Source organism: Ochlerotatus camptorhynchus, unplaced genomic scaffold (assembly GCF_037179485.1).
Source record: "Ochlerotatus camptorhynchus isolate MF236.1 unplaced genomic scaffold, CSIRO-AGI_Acam_v1.1 ptg000128l, whole genome shotgun sequence".
In the NCBI taxonomy this organism is placed as follows: domain Eukaryota; kingdom Metazoa; phylum Arthropoda; class Insecta; order Diptera; family Culicidae; genus Ochlerotatus; species Ochlerotatus camptorhynchus.
The window spans coordinates 1,999,685-2,019,805 of NW_027040618.1; the positions used below are offsets into that span (position 1 = coordinate 1,999,685).

General features: G+C 40.7%; 1 protein-coding gene across 1 annotated transcript; it reads left to right on the forward strand.

Annotated features, from left to right (window-relative positions):
- The first annotated feature begins 6,442 nt into the window (after positions 1–6,442).
- Positions 6,443–7,069, forward strand: LOC135700092 (uncharacterized). Its single transcript, XM_065220483.1, has one exon. It carries the CDS (start codon positions 6,443–6,445, stop codon positions 7,067–7,069), a length of 627 nt encoding a protein of 208 aa, XP_065076555.1.
- The last annotated feature ends 13,052 nt before the right edge of the window (positions 7,070–20,121 follow it).

The following is a 20,121-nucleotide window of genomic DNA, read 5'->3' on the forward strand; positions in this document are numbered from 1 at the left end:
ATTTTCTTATGGTTGGTTAGGTTACCTTTTGTTTATTGCTCTACCGATGGAAGATATGCGGCGAGGAATCTCATAAGCGTTATTAAACTGTGCGGTTTCATAATTTTTTTTATGGAGAATCAAATAAGCAGGTGTTGGGAATTTTCGAAGCAATCAAAAAACTCATACTGCTATCTCTTTTCAATTGAAACTCATAACAATTAAAGGAGTAAATAAATTACTGTGCAAAAATCGTATGTAAATTGAATTTTATTGAACCCATTAGTATTTCAATGAATTTAAAGAAGCTTTTTGGACTGGCTGAATTTTAAAATATTTCGACATGAGAACAGAATAATTTAAAATAATTGCCGCACAAAGGTAATGCTTCGAACGATTTTGATAGCAAAGATTTCAACCTCAGAAGAAAGGTTTGTGTATTTGCTCATTTTTCTATGAAGAACTTCCACTTTCGCTCGAGCGCAGCGCTATTGTATCCGTCGCTTGGATTATGGCAGAGTGGCCAGTCTTCTTGATTTCATGTCTTCGATAAAACTTAAGCATCAAATCAAGAAGACTGGCAACTTTGCTTGCATTCGAGCGACAGACACAGTAGCGCTCTGCTCGAGCAAAGGTGGAAGCAACGTATAGAAAAATGAGCAAATGCACAAACCTTTCTTCTGAAGATGGAACGTTTGCTATCCAATTCATTCGAAGCATTGTGCCTGTCTCATGTCGGTCGTTTGAGAAAACGGAAGAGCTACCAGTCTTCTTGATATGTTGTCTTCGATTAAATCCAAGCAACCAACAAACGCGTTAATTTGCCTTTTTGCATTATAACGCTTATATGCAGCTAATTTGAAACTTTGTTAGTCCTTATATTGCAGCAAGGCGAATAAGGTTGTTTAGGAATATTGAGGTAAATGCATATTCGTCCCTGCGCTATGGTCAGATAGCGTATAGGGCGTCGTTGTGCCAATTTGTCGTGTGGTCGTGGCACATTTCGAGTATGAGAGAGTGATTGCAGTTTGCTCAAAAGTACCTGAGTAAAATGCAAGTACTTTCGATGATTACCCGTAGTTGTTACAGTGAAGATATACACCCATATTCTCGTTTATGTCTGGACGTGTTTGTCATACAGAAACATTTTTATTTAATTTTGTGTGGTGGATGGGTTTCGGGCGTGGACGGGCATATGGGTGATAATATTGAGATTACGTTAGGATACAGATGAAAAATTGAGAAATGTAGCGCTTCACCTTGAGAAGCACTTCACATCGCAACCGATGAACCATTCTGACGGCCCACATTACCGTGCAGGCGCCGTGTGTTGGCAGGGTCCAATATTGGACAGTTTAATGTTTATAAAGTACCATCAGTTGTAACTGTATTTTTGAGCTTTATATCTATACATTATTAGTTGTTTTGTTACCAGATTATCATGTTGGTGTACGCTGATTCAAATAGTAAATGGTATTGGTAAAAGCTGTCTATAGTTGGGCGTTGTTGAACTTGTGGTACTTGCACAACATTTCATGAGAGTACCAAAGTAACCATATAATCACAAAATAACTTTTAATGTAGGTTCAGAGTGAGACAATGTCACTGAGATATGGTTAGTTAGGTATTCAGATGACTATTACTTTAAAAAACTAATCCTGGTTGTATCTCTTTTTCGTTTGCATGTAACACTGTTTGATATTACTAACCGCACCGAGCCTTCATTTCGGGTGATGAGCGAACCTGAAGAAGAAGAAGAAGAAGACGAAGGAGAAGAAAAAGAAGAAGAAGAAGAAGAAGAAGAAGAAGAAGAATACTATATAGGATGAGTGGTACCATGAGCCCCTTCTCGGAACGAGTGTATTGTTGATGGAATTGGTCTACGATTCAAGGTTGGATTCTGTGATAATGAGTATCACAAAAAAAAGGTAAAATTAGTAGCACGATCTTCATCGAAATGTAAGTATTATTGACAATAATCATAACAATCAACTCGTATATACATTGAACTACAGGGACTAAAGGGAAAGGACGGTCCAACAGGGCACCCGATTGAAACGATTTGGACGGGAAGAGTGGGAATGCCAACTCCCCGTTGATAACATTTCGTGGATAAAAGGCAGGCTCTTCTCTCCACTCATTGGGGCATCTTCCTGTTTAGGGGCTTGTCTTTTTGATCAATTGGCTGATCAAGTTGCTGGAAGGAGATTCTTTATTGTTCCGTAGATGCGTACAGGCGATTTTGCCTGTCGATCTACCCAATCCGTTTTTGGCCCTTCATACAGCGACATGTTGAGGACAATCAGATTAAGCTTGATCAAGACAAACAGAGAAGAGAGCCCACTGCTGTCCGACTTAGTTTCCGTACTACAATGGGTGGTAGACCACTAACTAACTAACTAACTGAGATAAATTCATATTCGTAATCTGTATTAAAAATTGAACCGAAACCCAAAATTGCATCAATGATGGTGAGCTGGAACTATTAAAAATTGCGAGCAAATCAGAAAAAATAACCATCTAAGCATCGCTTGGTGGGGCTTTGAATGTGAGCGTACTGTCAACAAATAGATTTAGTGTCAAAAATTAAACATTTATGTCTTAATTGAAAAATCGAGAGAAATGTCTATGGGATGGATAGAAATATCGTTGTGCTCAGAAAACGAAGCTTTTTCTGATGACTTCTAGTAGCATCGCTTGATTATCGTGAGTTTTGTGAAACTAAACATCGTCATCAACGTCACCGTTGGAGCCGGGTTTGAATGTTTGTAGCTTTTATGATGCAATATGAGGGGCTTGGTGGCCTTAGAGCGACCATTTTTGCTTACTGAGTAGAACATCATGCACCACACTGCGCTTTGGTCAGAGGACGTATAGGGCGTCGTTGTGCCAATTTGGTCGTGGCACATTTCGAGCATTAGAGAGGATTGCAGTTAGATCAAAAGTGTCTGAGAAAAATGCAAGTTCTTCCGCAGATTACCCGAAGTTGCGATAGAGAAGATATGATAACAGACTAGCAGACATAACATTCTCAAAATGTTCATCGTATTACCACCACTTGTGGCATGCATAATCAATTCCTTTGCGTTTGACGTTTACAAACTACAGTCATCTGTTGAGTGTAAACAACAGATGGCGGTAGTGTTTACAGTGTGAAACGTTCGATGTGTTGTGTCTGTTGTCTATGTTATAATATTGAGGCTACGTTAGGATAAAATCGAAACATTGAGAAATATCACACATCACTTTCAGAAATACTTCACTTCGCAACCGATGAACCGTTCTGACGGCCATATGAGTACCCAAATAACCATATAGTCTCAATATAGCTTGCATATACTTACTATGCTTGGGTATGGTTGATTGGAGAATTTGATGAAACTGCCACTTCTTGAAACTAATCCCTTTTGTATTTCTTTCATTCTCTTCTCGCACTTTGCATATACTAACATCATCTCATACTAATCTGTACGGACCGCTGTGCCCTGCAACAATGAGTGGTATTATGTACATTTACATACCTACTGAGTAGAACATCATGAGTTTAATCTCAAGCCCCTGCACATTAAAGATTCGTTTATCGCTTTATTTGTTATTGTGAATACATTGGAATAACAGAACATCGATCATTGGTGTGTTGTAATCAAAGGAGCTCGTTTGCCTAGTGGCAAACGTTTTTGCATACTGCTGCAAACCCCATCCTTTTATCCAACAACCCAGTGATTCCTCGTGGAAGTTCAGAGGATTTCTCGGCTTTCAACATAGCGGGTATCACGCCTACACATTCCTACCCTTTCCTTTCATGACCTGCGTTCGGGCGCGGCGTCCCAAGAATCGTCTATTGGTTCTCTGTGTAATTACAGATGATCTGTCAATAACAAAGTGGCATCCGCGGAGAGTCAAGCGGTGCCGTGGTAAACGTGATTACCTCTCACTCCAGCAGGCAAGGGTTCAATCCCAGTCGGCGCCGCCGGGATGTTCTAATGCATAATATCTCTGATCACGAAGGGAAGTAAAGCCGTTGGTCCGCGGTCCATGAGTTGATGAGTTGATAGGTAGGGTCCAGGTGTGGGAGCTGCCTTCCTGGCACGTCGGTAGCATTGGTGCTCAGCACGGAAAACAAGATCGACGAAAAACAAATCAAGGGAAAAAAAATCCGCGGGCAGTCAATCATACTCATGCTCATGCAAACGAAGCTTTTTCTGATGATATATAAAAACCGGTATGTTTTTAGAAATTAAACAACCCAATTAGGAGGATCCTTGGTTACTTGGGAAGTGTATCGAAATTTAGGATGAACACGTTAATGAAACTGATTTTATACATCGTTCCGTAAGAACTCGCGATTTGTTTTCACTAGAGTTTTTAAGGACCCCTCTAGCTAGACAAAAATATCGTTTTTTGAGTATCTCACTTGAAAAACGATTTATAAAAATTCAAATCATTATAGGGGAATTTACGTATTCTCGTCAATCTAAGCAGCATCCGTTCTTCTATTCACATTTTCTCAGCGTCACGCATACAAATGACGTACTTGTTAATTTACATTTATTTGCTTCTTCTCAATCCATTCCAATCGACAGAATTGTTTAAAAATAGTTTGACAGCGTTTTTACAACGCTCCAAATTTCTCAGGTGAGTGTGACTATTGTTGGCAGCCTCTTATTCTTCGGCAACCTTTCCAATTTAAATGCCTGTTAACCAGCATGTTAAACATCATTTCCTTTCACACAGTTCAATTTAGAATGTCCCTAAAATTTATTTGAAAACATCTCTGGGATTCCCTTGAAATATTCTTCTTTCTTCTTAATAACAGTCCACATTCTCTATGTAGATCACTCTCAGATAGCTCACACTCTAAGCAGATCAGTTCGCTCAGAACCACCTATATACTTTTCGATAGACCCTTGAAATTGTACTTAGAATTACCTTGAAAATCTTCTCAGAATTTCATTAAAATTGTACCCTGATAAATCAATTCCCTTTGTATTATTCGCAGAATTCCATTAGAACTCTCTTCAGAATTCTATGGAATTGATTTTTGAAGTACCTTGGGATTTGTACTTGAATTAGTTTGGAAAGATCAAATGCAATACCCTCGAAATATATTTGGAATTGAAAAACTCTCTAAACATTCTTATCAGAACTTGTTTGGATTATTCATTTAAAGTGGAACTGGAATTCATTCCACAATCGTCAAGGGATTTTCCTCAGAACAACTAAAGAATTCTAAACTTTCCTTAGTATACCTGGAGCTCTTTGAACAACTACCTCTAGTCCCAAGAATATCATGTACAATTCACCTCAGAAACAGTCTTAAAAGTCTGCCCAGAATCATAAATATATTCTTCTAGAAATACCCTAGAAAATCTTCTCAGAATTTCATTGAAATTGTACCCTCATAAATCAATTCCCTTGGAACTCTCTTCAAAATTCACTTGAAATTGTTTCTTGAATTACCTCGGTGCTTTGACATAGAATTACGCCTTTCGGAGGGGGTGCAATTTCAAAAAACCAAAATCGACCGCGTTGCGAAAATTGGTCAGGTTTTGACCCCTTATAACTCTGTCAATAGCGGATGAATTTTTATTCTATATAGAAGCCAATCGATTGTTAACCGTTCTACAAATGAAATAAACACTTTTTTTTAATTTTCAATAGGTCACTATTGAAAAATACAAAAAATTCCAACTATTGCAATGGTGATAAAAATCATCATCGAATGCCTGCAAAAACACTTTCCCTAACACAGATTTCAAAATTGAATTCCATACTTATTCATCATCATCATTTTTCTCCAGTACACAAGCAAAGGCTCCCCGCAAGCAGCTAGCTATCAAGGCTGCCCTCAAGAGCCCTACCGAAGAAGGAGGAAGAAGTCAAACCGCTACTGATCGGATTCAGTTGCTCGTCGTGATCCACTGTGGGCCATCTATGCCAAGCACGTCACCCTCGTTCCAAACAGCTATATGTTGCCAGCCTCATCCGTGTTGAACACCCTTATAGCTCAGCATTACTCAACCATTACGACAAAACGGTTCTTTTCAGGATCACCATAAATGATTGTTATTTAAGAGTTAATTTTCATTGAACGTTCGCTAGCCTTGCTTCCAGCATCATCACCCCCAAAGCACTGTACCCAGCAACCCAACGTTTGTGGTCAAATGCGTGACAGTATTGAAGTGGTACATAATAATTCTCGCAATGACCGAATACCACATGACCTTGTCAATTAACCAGTAATACTTCGAACTAAGGTTAGGCTTTCTCCAGGACGCTAGAGAAAAGCAAAAAAAATCTCGAATCGGGAATATTTCGCGATTCGAAAATTTTAACAAGAAATTCCTAGAATAAATTTTCGCTTTTTTATTATCTATAGAATAAACCCAATAGTTTCGAGGAGCGATATTACTTCGTGATGGTCAGTTTGTTGTCGAAGCAGACCCCACTATCATCTACATCGATGTCTGTCGGAAATGGTCAACATGATGACCGATCCGAAGCATCATTCTCGAAGGTGAAACTTCCAGAAATTTCCCTTCCGTCGTTCGGTGGGAGGATTAAGCAGTGGTTTACGTTCCGGGATAGTTTCCGCAGCCTGATCTACGAAAACAAGCACCTAACCGATGTGGACAGGTTCAGCTATCTGAAGTCAGTCCTGCAGGAGACCGAGTCGGTGGAGCTTTCGTCAGTAAATTACAGCGTAGCGTGGAAGGCGCTTGAGTTCCGCTACGAGAACAAGAAGCTGATTGTGAAGGCACACGTGGATTCCTTTTTTGCTGTGGATGGCTTGAAGCGAGAAAGCTACGGCGGGCTGAGCAATCTCATCAGCGCTTCTGAGATGAACCTGCAAATGCTAAAGAAGATCGGCGAAAAAACTACTGCATGGAGTAAGATTCTCGCATACATAGTGTATTCCCGGCTAGATCCTACCACTATACGGCAGTGGGAAACACACCACAACTCAATGGGTGTACCGACGTACGAAAACCTAATCGGTTTCCTTCGAAATCATTGTGCAGTGCCGCAATCCGTCGCCCCAACGAACTCCATCGTAAAGCCGATCCATTCTGATCAACGGTCGATCTGAGTTCTTCAAGCAAGTGCCCAGTCTACTGTGGATCATGGTATTCTGCATTCGTCTGCGGCATATTCCAACGTCTTCAAATTCCCGAGCGCATTGAAGCTGAATTGTTTGAGTCCTGGCCAAATCGCACGAAACTGCGAGAAGGGTGTCTGTCGTCACTGACAACAGAAGCACTACTCCCTGCTGCATGGTGCACCAGCTAGATCCTCCGTTCCACAGTCGCAGTCAAATCCTCCTACACAGACCAGACGACAGCCACAATCCAAGTCAACAAACTCGAACCAACAGACACACAACGCATTGCAAGGACAAAGCACTCAATCAACAGCCACTCCACCATTAGCCACAAACACAGCCACACCCTCGACAAGTCAGACACACATCGCACTCCCAATCATACCTACACGGAACTTCCTGTTATCAACCGCTCTAGTCAACGTTAAGGACCGTTACGGCAATTCCATGCTGGCATGAACGCTGTTGGACTCGTGTTCCCAGCATTTCCTGATGACGAAAGAGTTTTCAAGCAAACTTCAGTTCCACGAATCGCCATCGTATCTGTCTGTCCAAGGGATCGGCTCATCTACGAGCACTTCAACAAAGCTCATCAGTGCTGTAGTAAGGCCGAGGTTGGATCGCATTTCATCGTTCGTGCAAGAGGTGCAGTTCCACGTTCTCCCACGGTTTACTGTGTCGCTACCGACTGCAACCTGCGATATCAGTGGCTGGACGCTTCCGGAATCGTCATCTTTAGCTGATCTATGCTTCTATGGACCGGGTCCTGTAGACGTCATCTTCGGGGCGGAATACTACATGGACCTCCTGATGAGCAAATAGCAAAAGGCGACTGAAGACGGACCCACACTACAGAACACAAATTTCGGCTGGATAGTTTCTGGCAAAGTTCCCGAGCATCCACCCAGTGGATGTCTTTTTTTGACTTTCGTGTGGATCAACTCGCAAGGTTCTGGGACCTAGAGACATTCCGAAACCTTAGTAGGCATTCTTTAGAGGAATCAGCGTGTGAAGAATATTTCGCCCGGACAACGATTAGAGACAAGACCGGCATATTTATTGTGATTCATTTGGAGACCACAGCGATAAAACAGATGATGGGCATCGAACGCCGTTTCGCTGCAAATCCAGAGCTGAAGACGATGTACGACGAATTCATTCGCGAATATCTTGCGCTTGGACACATAAAGGAGGTCACCGAGGAGATGGAAGACGTAGGAGCCAAAAGGTACTATCTACCGCACCACGTTGGTCTTAAGTCTGTAACGGAAGCCTCGCAACCAGCGAGATTTCGACCATTGAATACGCTTCCTGTCTCAAAACGAGTAGCTTAAGCGCCACCTCCAAAGAGGACCACTCGTCACCGTTTGATTTGCCCGGCAAGAAACCCAACCTCATGGCGGGTTTATGTGTAGAAGAGACCGAAAATTAATTTGAGGGCGATTCAGTAGACTGAAATCCCATGAGGGATTGAGATCCTCGCAGATAGAGGCTGCCTCAAATAGTTTTAAGCGAAAGTTGGTGCTAGCCGCCGTTCTACCGAAACACAACAAACCCCACTCACATTTATCATCACTGGAGTAATTTTCCCTTTCAGATTTCCTCCACCGATCGTGACACGTGAGTGCGGAGACTGTTTTCCCAGGCAGTCCAACCTGGAGTAAATTCTACTATCAAAAAATACCACAACAAATAACGCAAAAATAGTACGACGCCAAATGTGAAAAACCTAGTCAACCATAATTAACATTACATGGAAAGCTTAAGCTTTACAAACATTTATTTCAGGGGCAAATAACCGACAACATTGTATAATTTATTAGAGTTCCTAACCTAGGTTTGTACATCGTACTTGTTCCTTTCCATGTGTTTGTTTGTTTACTAGCTCTCCTTAATCGTGTGTGCGGTTTTTGATCTGGTTCTAGCGATTGCTAGTATATCCTTTCACTTGTCTTTAAGCTCATGTGTTAGTGTGTGTGGAGATTTTCATGCATTTTGTTACTCACGGTACCATCGATGTCGTCACTGCTTTATCCGTATCGGCACAGGAGCATCCCTTTGTCGGAGTGAAGTCGGCAAAGAAGCACTCTATTTATCAGTGTTGGTGTTGCGCATTGCACCCCGGACTGGTATGGTGCGGAAATTCCCAATAGAATCCTCGAATTGGTACAAATACTAGCGCCGATTGCCAGTGGCGCAGATGTCGACGAGGGGATCGTCGGTTATGTACGGAAGCACGTTAGTTCACGTGGTGTTTGCTGGCGGATTTGGCCAACGCGCTGTCGGAGAATAGGTTAACGGTGTCTCCCTTTCGGATTCTTCCCAAACCGGGAACCTTGACGCTAGTGGGGTCTAGAGAGCGCGAAATTTTATCATGGCGGTGAGCCAAGCAAAGCCATATATCGCTAGAAGCGATGCGGTGCAATCTCCAATCTGCACAAAACGATCCTACACAAAAAGCCGTCGAACGGCTCCACGCAAAAGACATTATTCACTTTACCTTTCTATATACTTTGCACACACAAAAAGTAGACCGCAAGTAACTTCTAACCTAATGGTTGAACTCTACAGACTAACGGAAAGGAACGAGAAAAGTAACTTTAAATTCAGTCTTTTAGACTTCTCACATTTTTAACTTCACATACCACGAAAAACACACCGCGACACTAAGTACACTTAGGTACTAACTAATCGCACTCCCGCTTCTTCCATGGTTCAAGTCAAAGTGAACGAGTAGAAGTTCCAGAAACCCTCAGATAGGTGTGGATTGAACGGTCACCGTGGCCGAAAGTACTTCAAATTACCGAAGTAATTCAACGATCTTTCAAACTTAATCTTAAAATCATTCAATGCTACATCTCTTTCCTTATCATGCAATTTCAATATACTGTCTTGCTCCAATCTATTTTCGGTTACTCTTTTATAAGAGACCACGGTTCGGATTCGTACCCCGGACTTTTACGAACAGGTAGCGTATTCGGGTAAAATGAAATTAATTGGCTGAACGTATTGGGAACTCATTGCTTGTTTTATGACAAGTGTACCTCTACATGAGAGGACATTCCTTGGCGGGGAACACACTTACGATTTAATTGTAAAAAACGGAACTTCATGCAATTTGATTAAATGAGTAAATTGCATAAATATGAATTCTGTATAAATAAAGAACTAACAAAATAAATAATTAAATAAATGAAAAATCGTACTTGTTACAAGTCAGACCGACTACGAAGCTGCGCTTAGTTTTCGACACCTCCTGTCAAACGTCTACCGGAGTTTTGCTGAATGACACCTTCATGGATGGCCAGTAGTACATGATGATCTGCCTAGTATCTCGCTACGTTTCCGCATGTACCGAATCGAAGTCAACGCTCATGTCGCCAAGATGTATCGCATAGTTAAAGTTCAACGCCCCTTTTGACCCATGCCGCACGTACGAATTGACCACTGTCATGTACGGTACTTCATTCGCACCATATCTTGCTACCAAATGCCTGCAGCTTTTAGCAGATGACGGAGCGCTAACGTATCCTGTAGCGTCCAAGGTGGTCAAGAAGGACTTCTACGTTGACGACATGCTCTCAGGAGTAGACAAGAAGTCATCGAGCTAATGGATTCAGCGGGTTTCACGCTTCAAAAATGGAACTCAAACAACAAGGAGCTTCTCGAATTCGTTCCGGAAAACTTGAGGGATGAACGCTCAATACTGGATATCGATTCGTCTTAAACTTCCATCAAGACATTGGGTTTAGTGTGGGAACCTAGTTCAGACGTTCTCCGTTTCACGTTCCCATCGTTCAACTGGTCGGCAACGATCACGAAACGCTTGGTCGTCTCTGATGTTTTGCGGTTGTTTGACCCACTTGGTCTGGTTGGCCCAGTTATCATCCAGGCAAAAATCTTTATCCAGGAACTGTGGAAGCAAAACTGTGGCATCGATATTTCTTGTATTTTCGCTCATACAGAAATGTCAGAACAGGATTTGAAATGTCTGCAAATCTGGCATCCTTGCTGGTAGAGAAGAAGCAATCATAATCGTCGGTCAGACCATCAAGCAGCCGAAAACATTCGGTGCAGGGTTTATTAATGCCGTTAATGAAGTTTTTGCTAGCTTAGAGCTTTCATCCCGGGATTTGGACATTTGCCCAAATTCCCGAATCCCGGGGATCACATTTATAAATCCCGGGATGCTATCCAACCCAGGATTATGAAAACTTAAAACTAATCAATCTACTGAGTTACCGAAATGACATGATATTCAATTAATTAAAATAATGCTTTCCAAAAAAACTAGATTCAGAAATGCAATAATGACTACATTTTCGATGGACAAACTCAGCACGTAAAACCATCCTTGTTGTTCTTTCGTGTTCAATAAAGAAACACCAACAACACCAACGTTTGCAAGGAAATGTCTTCATTGAGGCTTTTAACAAGCCCAACCGCGTGCAGTTTTGCAAGAAAACTTCAATTAAGCCATAAATCATTTGCACTGCTTGCTTTTGTTTTCTGCCCCCTTTAGGCCTGTTAAGGATCCATTTTTATTTTTTGTAATCCAAAGAACAAAAACGCCTTTGCCGACTTTCTGCACAGGAGGGCTCAATGTGCATCAGCAACGAATTCCGAACCCGACGGGATCGGGGCAATTAGCTGACAGATGCTGACGGCGGTCCGTCTCGTTAGATTCTAAGCAAAAAAATGTTGAGTGAAAAAAAAAGTGAATCCCTCTCCAGAGGAGACAACTTTTCAATTTCCTATAAATTATCATTAAAAGCACCAGCTGAAGGCGATCTTCTCGGGATCAGTGGTGGCGGGATCGGGTGAAGGTGAACCACTCGGAGGGAAAAAAAAAAGAATCCCGTCGTCGACGTCGTCGTCATATTCGTCGTTGGAAATAAGAAACTCCGCGTCTGGATTCGGGTCGAAAAGAGTTATGAATTTATTTATGACACTCATAGAGAGCCAACAAGCGGTTTCACCTTGCATCGGTTGGCCGCACCGGCCAGAGTGTCCCATCCCCATTGAAACCCATTGCATCGAAGACGTTGCAGCAGCGAATAAGCGCACAAAAATATGAAGGATAAAGGTATAGCAATTCATAAATGGAAGCGACGAGGACGCAGCGCAGAAGGACCGAAAGGAGCTTAGGGGACACATTCGACCGGATCAGTGTCGTGTATTTCATATTTATATAAAATATTGAAAGATTTTCTTCGTCTGTCCCATCGGTTCATTGCGCACAGACTGGCAGGGCCTTTTGGTTTCGCTTTCGGTTGGGCTTTCTTGCTCTCTTCGATGAGCATAACTTCGGATAAAGGAGTAAATGATCTCTTGATATATTTTATGCCCATTTCGGGATCAAAATAAAAACAAAGAGTTATGTCTGCAAGGGATGAGCCTGGGAGGAACCCGTTCTGTGGCCCCTGCCAGGCCGAGGGACACATTTTTCGAGGCCTCAGGTAATAATATCTTACGCTCTGCGTGAGCCACTCCAGCTACGACGGGGCAATGTGTGTAATAAATATACCCAGGGTGTGTTTGCATGATATTCCAATTAAAATCGTAAACGCAATGTGAAATGGAATCAAATTTCACACAGTTTTCGTGAATAACGGGATCATGTAATTGCGAGTTATTAATCTACACCAATTTGGAATCATGAGTCACCGAGTTCATATTTCTAATTACGACTTTGTTCCAGCTGCTTCAAGGAGGTTGGATTTCAAACACCGAAGACGCAAACGTCCCAATCTTTGGACTCATCTCCATAAAAATTAATTAAAATTACAACCAGCTCCTTTTATCGTCCGGCAGATGCATGAAATCAGCTTCTTCTGATCTACTTTTCCCAAAACCCAAAACCGACAAGTGGTTGTAGAAACAAATTTTTATTAATCCATTTCCAGCTGATTGGTTCCCTTTCAACTACCATCATCCAATCGTCTTGTTCTATTTGCTCTAAAATCCAAGCCAAGACTGGCGGTGCTGCTGCATAGCGTCCATTCAAAACGGACCGATAATTATCAACCCAAGAAAGACGCCCAACCAAATGAAGTCATTTCGGAAGGGGTCTCCCAACGAGAGGCTGTGTGGCAGCAGCTGATGCTTATCCGAAAGAATGAATCTTTCGGTCTTCCAGGGAACTTGTTGCTAAATTAGAAGCTTCCGAGCGTCGAAGATTGAACTACTTTGTGCCCGTCTCAATTGAACCATAAAACTCAAGCTGTGAGCGTATCGTGGCAACTAAAATCTCTCAAAAAATCACTCTTTCTTTCAATCTAGGATTTCGGCTCCCTTGGGTTGATATGGGTGCGTTTTACAACCCCCCGGGCCATTTGGGCTTGCGAAGTTTTTCGGAAACATACGAGTTGGGCCTCCCATCACCGTTGACCGATGGCCTCTCTGGCCTTTGTGTTACGGTTCACCGGAGCTTGAGCTTTGATTAGACGAAACAAACCGAAATAGGATGCGGCCAGCAGGCTGGCCAGTAAGTTTTATGGACGGACCCCTCTGGACTATTAAGTCGTAAAAAAGGTGCTATGGCCAAAAGATGAAAGACCAGAAAATATGACGCATTGTGATTTGCTGCTTTGTTTGATCCCGAAGCGAGCCAAAAGCGGTTTCTTCTCGCTGGAATGCGGAAGTTTTTGACACAACATTGAGTTTTGTAAATTGATTTTCTGGGACGTTGAAAGTTTGTATGGTTTATGGTGCCGTTGGCATGGCAATTGACAGCTTGAAAGTTTGGTGTGTTTTAGCAATATGGGTGCTGACTAAAAGGAATGGAATTTTTTTTAGTTGACATGCTTATCTTAGAAGCAGTTTTTTTGTGTCGGGCTATTGGGTCAAACGGGTAAAAAGATGTCCTTAACAATCTTCAAGATTTTTTTTCCATGGTGTCTCTCGCAGACATTTCATCATTTGAGTCGAGTTTCCAAATATTCTATCCATAAATTTTTTCAGCCTTAATGTGCTCTATAATTATTTAATGGACATGATTTACTACGAAAAAAAATAGTCTATACCCCTCCAGCCTTAGATTTTGTTTGGTGGGTGTCGATATTAATTTGGTGTTGTTAAATCGAAAAAATAATAATCAGAACCTGGACAGATTTTCAAAGTTTTAGAGCCTTGAATAATGTTGGAGGTTATGTGGCTTTCAGTCTTTTGATGCTCAAAAGCGGGGTTTTAAGCTTTCATCTGACGTTTCGGTCATAATTGTGCCTTTTTCAAAGAATCTGTTTAAATATGTTTTTTGAATACAACGTTGGAATTTCGTTTTTAGATTTTACTTACTAACTAAATTCCGTTTTAGTGTTAAGAGCCCACAGCATAGGCACAATTGTCACGATGTTCGGTATCGTATGCTACAAAACAAGATCTCATGTTAGCTGGACGTCATACTATCGAGGAGTACATTCGAGGAAACTTCTACTCACTTGACCACTCCAGTTTTGCGGTAGTGACGGAAAATTCAAAATGAACCGGCTAGCAGGACTTGGGTGCAGTTTCTCGTTTTTCTACTACACCTATTGTTTTTCACTGTGTGAAGAACGCCAGCATATGTGCTACTCAAATTGTCTGTATCTGTGCGCTTGTTGACAGTGTGTGGTGTGTTTATAATGTGACATGTTACGAGTATTGGTAGATTTCGTTTTTTTAAACTAGAATCCAGTATCTGTGTGCGATCGAATGCGAAGACGTGTTGGTTGGTGACGGAGTGATCCAATAGCGCTGTTCGTTCTCGTAGTGTTGCTATCTCGTAATCTTCAGCTGTCTTAAAGAGTGTTTGAAACTTGAACAACAAAACGACGAGAGAAGCAAAACAATAGTTTGGTAAGCTGCTCCTCCTTCTCATCCTTGCTGCAACTATTCCACCTCGCCACTACCTAATACGGGTAACCGTAAGAGGTTACCAAAAATAAACGCCACGTCTACTCGCAATTCAAAGAATAGTCTCCCGTCCAAGCTAGGAAAGATTAAATTTAAGGACATTATGGATAATGCTTGTTCCCACAGTTGCAAACTAACGGGTGTTAAAAAAAAATGATTTTTTTTTTAGTCATATAGGAGAAATGACGGCTTCGGCATGACAGACTATTTTCGGCAACACAAATTGAAACACTATTTTCACTGGATTTTCTTACGAAAACACTTCGCTGAATGCATGCAAACGATTCTTTATGCTTTCAGCTTCAATTTGACTATATTTTTACCACTGAGAAAAAGCAATCTAGCAAGGTTTTCTTGAAATGAAACACACGCACTACAAATTGTAGCTGATTTCGAGTTGCCGATAATAGAACAGCAGATTTACATGCAGTTCAAATGGAACGGTTGCCGAAGAAAAACTGGTTGCCGACAATACTCGCTCTCACTAGAGAAGATTGGAGCTTTGTAAAAGCGTTTCAAAACAGTTTTTGACAATTCTTTCGACTGAACTTGTTAGAGCAGCTGGCAGCAAAAGATTGTAAACAAACCAATACTGCATATGTGTGCGTTCAGAGAAAAAGGCTATAGAAAGAAGGTCGCTGCTTAGGTTGCCGAGAATACGTAAATTCCCCTAGCTAGTAAAAAAAAAATTTTTCACCGAATTAAGTATTTTTTTATTAAAAACATAATGTTTATTCTTCAAAAAAACGTCAATGAATATTGGAGAAGGGGCCCTGGTCAACCGAATGACGCAACTTAGTCGCGATGCTCTTACAAGAGCGCTGGACGGTACTGAAATCATTCTCATTTTTTATTGAACACCCGTTACTTCAAGCAATTGACTGCATCATGGCCCTTCATTGGTGAATTCACATCTTTCGATGGATAACTCGTCCGGTGAGGATCAAGATATGATCACTGTATAACAATGAAACTGTCATAGTTTAAAACCTAAATCAGACTCGTTTAAATATTTGATTGTGATATATTTGCACTCTGTGAAACATGGTTTTCTTCTGAAGATGAACTAAACCTCCACGATTTTAACATTGCCCGCCTGGACCGAGATGATTCATATTGGGCCGTACTTTTGGGGATCAAAAAGTGCTACGCCTTCTATAAAATCTCAATCCCAACAAATTCAGGCCAAATAAATGTGAAGAAAAAAGATCTTTGCATAGCTTCTGTATATGTCCCTCCAAGGACTTTCATAAACCGCCATCATCTTTGGATTTCAGTTAATATCCTTCAATCTCCATTTCTAAAACTGGCCGATATGAACTCACACGATTCTGGCTGGGGCGAATCATACGATGACAATAGAGCGGGTATTTTCTATGATTTGTGCAACGATTTCAATTTGACTATCTTGGAAACTGGTGAAGCAACACGAATAGCAAAACTTCCTGCTCGGGAGAGCCAACTTGATATATCTTTGTGCTCTAACTCACTATCATTAGATTGTCTGTGGAAGATAATCAATGATCCCCATGGTAGTGATTACTTACCTATTATTATTTAAATCAAATGTGGTCGTCAAAAAACAGATCCGTCAATTCAAGTTCCTTTTGACCTCACGAGGAACATTGATTGGCAAAAATTTGTATCGGCGGTTACTCTTGGTATTGATTCTACCGATCCTCTGTCACCATTGGAAGAGTATAGTTTCTTTACCGAACTGATCTACAGAAGCGCATTAGAAGCTCAGAAACGACGTATTTCAAGTGCATCCTTCAAAAGAAGACCCACCACCCCTGGATGAGATAACGAATGGACAAAGTTGTATCTTGAGACATCCGATGCCTTTAAATATTATCTTAGACATGAAAGATCTGAGCTTTTTGAAAAGTATCTAAAGCTTGAAAAAAAGGTTAATAACTTACTGAAAACAAAGAGAAGATATTACTGGCGTACTTTTATCGACGGACTTTCTAGAAAAACCTCGATGACAACGCTTTGGAAAAAAGCTCGATATATACGAAACCGCTCATCCTCCAACGAGCGTGAAGGATACTCCTCTCAATGGATATTCGACTTCGCTAAAAAAGTTTGTCCAGACTCTGTTCCAGCACTACCGACTTTACGGGATACCGTATGCGTTATAATGTTTGCACCATTAAGTAATGTCAAAATTAAAAAAATTCTCAAAAATTTCGTTTTCGAGTTTTTTTTATTTATTCAAAGAGGGGATGTTTTTCAGAGTCTTCAACTATGTTAATCATCGATCGAGTTTCCACTTGCTGCAATTACGGCCTCCACACGCTTCCGGAATGCACGGCAGGTTCTAATAATGTAGTCTGGATCCATTTCTCTCCAGGTACGGGTCAATGTTTGTCTGAGGCTTGCTGTACTCGGGTGGCATTTAGAACAGACCTTGGCCTTCATGACGCGCCATATTGAGTGATCCAACGGATTAAGATCGGGGCTGGATGGCGGCCACATATCCTTCGCCCAGAACGGAAGATGTTCCTGCAACCACTTCTGAATGCGGTTCGAGGTGTGGCAAGGAGCCCCATCTTGTTGAAATACAACATTTGGCTTCGGACCGTACTGTTCTTTGATCCACGGAAGAACAAACTTACTTAAAATCCCGATGTAGACCTCCGTGTTGACCTTGTCGCCTTCTGGAATGAACACTGGGTTCATTTGTTTTGCCATCGAAAGCCACCAATCCAAACACCATAACGCTAGCAGGATGCTTGGTCAGATACACGTTCTTGTGCTCGTCGGCCACGTCTTTTACCGGAAGAGAACTAATTTACCGGTCGGTTCTGGAATTTTATACGCGATCGACGGTAAACATGCTCGCTTATGGCTCATCTATACCAATTTAAGGTATCGAGATATTCGTTCCCGCTCGGGTAGTGAGGCTGACATAAGAGGTAAAATACCAAAAATAATACCTCAAAAGTGTTCTTCGAATAATGAACTGATTAATAATTTAATTATAACAATAAGAGACGGATAACAGACGCTTTTTTAGATACCAGAATACCATAGTTTGTTATTTTGAAGCTCTTCCAATACCAATTCAATGACTCTTTTAGGTGTTATTGTCTAAAAACTGAGGGATCACAGTTTGTTATTTTGGTATACATTTGATATTTAACAAAAGATTTCGATAACTGAATAATATCAAAACAAGGTTTTATACCACAAGCATACAGAAATATGGTATCATATCACATTAAGATATTCATTTGTTATCGATTAGCTAACGGTTCCTGCTCGGTAAAATGCCATAAAATAATACCAAAAAAATATTCCCACAATAGCATTCCAATACCAAATTATGATAATGCTATACCAAAACAACAGGTATTCATTTGGTATCCAAATATCAATTTTTGATATTTACAAAGTATTTTGCATGGACTTTTTTGGTATTATTCGTTGGTATTTTACCTCTTATGTCTTGCTGATCAATACCAAATTTTGGTATCAGGTAAGAATTAGGTGTTCATTACTTATTTTCTCCTGCTCCACATCCCCAATGAAAAATATTGATTGTATTTATTTTTAATGGTTTTCATGGTTTGTAGATAGAACCCGCAATATGTTTTATATTTTTCCTTGAAAATTTAGTCTTTTTTACACATTAAATCACAAAAACAGCAATTTGCGTTTTTTTTTTCGTTATGGAGTTATATTTTCTTTAGAGATATCAATACTCCTATGCGACTAGACTACCATGCGTCTTGACCATGTTATAGTCGCTATCAATCAGTGGAGACAAATGGTACTCTAGTCGCATAGGAATATTGCGAAATTCCAAAACTTAATTATTTCAAAAAATTAAAGGGTTGTCTTATACACGATCGCAGTATGACGTAGAACTACGTAAAATAGATGTATGTCATGCATTTTTGATTATAATACTTTATCTTGAATTTTTCATGTATTTCAATGTTTCGGTTATGGTTAGCATAGTCAGACCATGGTTCATCTTACGCATGAGATAATGTATTTAAATTTAATGTAATGGTTAAGAATTGACAGAATTTCCCCTACATAACTACCTTGGGTTGATCAATGTTGAGTTATTTTGCTGTGTTCAATGTACACTAAATTTGACATCGACGTCGACTACAATAGGAACTGACACTATTTCGTCACAATTTTTTTGTTGATTTGCACAGTATAGTACACAAAAACGCCATGCATGTTGTGGGATAAAACAGTTGCCAAAAAATAAATTAATTTTTTTCAGTAGCTCCATCATAACTCTTAAATCAGTGTTCTGAAGCAGCGAAGAAAGTGAAGATTGCATTTTATGATATCGCAACAGGCACCAGACTAGTAGACTAGTAGGTCCCGAAGAAACGTGCTCAAGTTTTTGGCTCAGCTATGGTACTCTCTTCGGTCCCAAGCTAATCGATGCACCCCTCGAAACATAGGAAAATCCACGAACCCCTGATTTTATCTGTCAAACTTTTATGGCAAATCAAAAACAACATTGTGTAGTACTAGAATTTCGATTAGAATGGGGTACGTTTATCGATTTGCTTGGGACCAATAGGCTAGTCAAGTAGTGAGCCAATTTAAAATCGATAGTGTCGTATTGATTGATTGGTATAACGATCATACGGGGTTTAAACACATTTTTGTTCTCCAATTTGGAGGACAACCCTAATATAACATAACCATGCATCATCATTATGTACTTTACAGCGTGTGCGTAGAATGATTGCAAAATAGGTGTTTTGCATAATAACTTTTCCAAGTTTCGTATTAGGGGCTGTTCATTAACTAAGTAGACAGTTTTTGGGACTCTTGCCCCCTCCCTCCCCCTTCCTTGTAGTTAATGAACATCCCCTTAGTTGAACCGGACCTACATCACCTTGAACCACTGACTTGCTCCTGCGTACTGCAGGACCAAGCGCCACGCCGTCCGAAGCGGTAATGAGCAGAAGCGACTTTGACTTTTATGATCTATATTTCATGAATTTGTGTGATTTACATTTATAACTTATCAAGTGACACAGATGCGTCTTTTCAACTTTAGTTCCTTTAAAATTTCAATTATTATTAATTACAGTTCCTAGTCCAATCAGGCTTGTTTAAAGAATGACCACCTTGGTGCGTCCTACCGTCCTAACCTACAACTA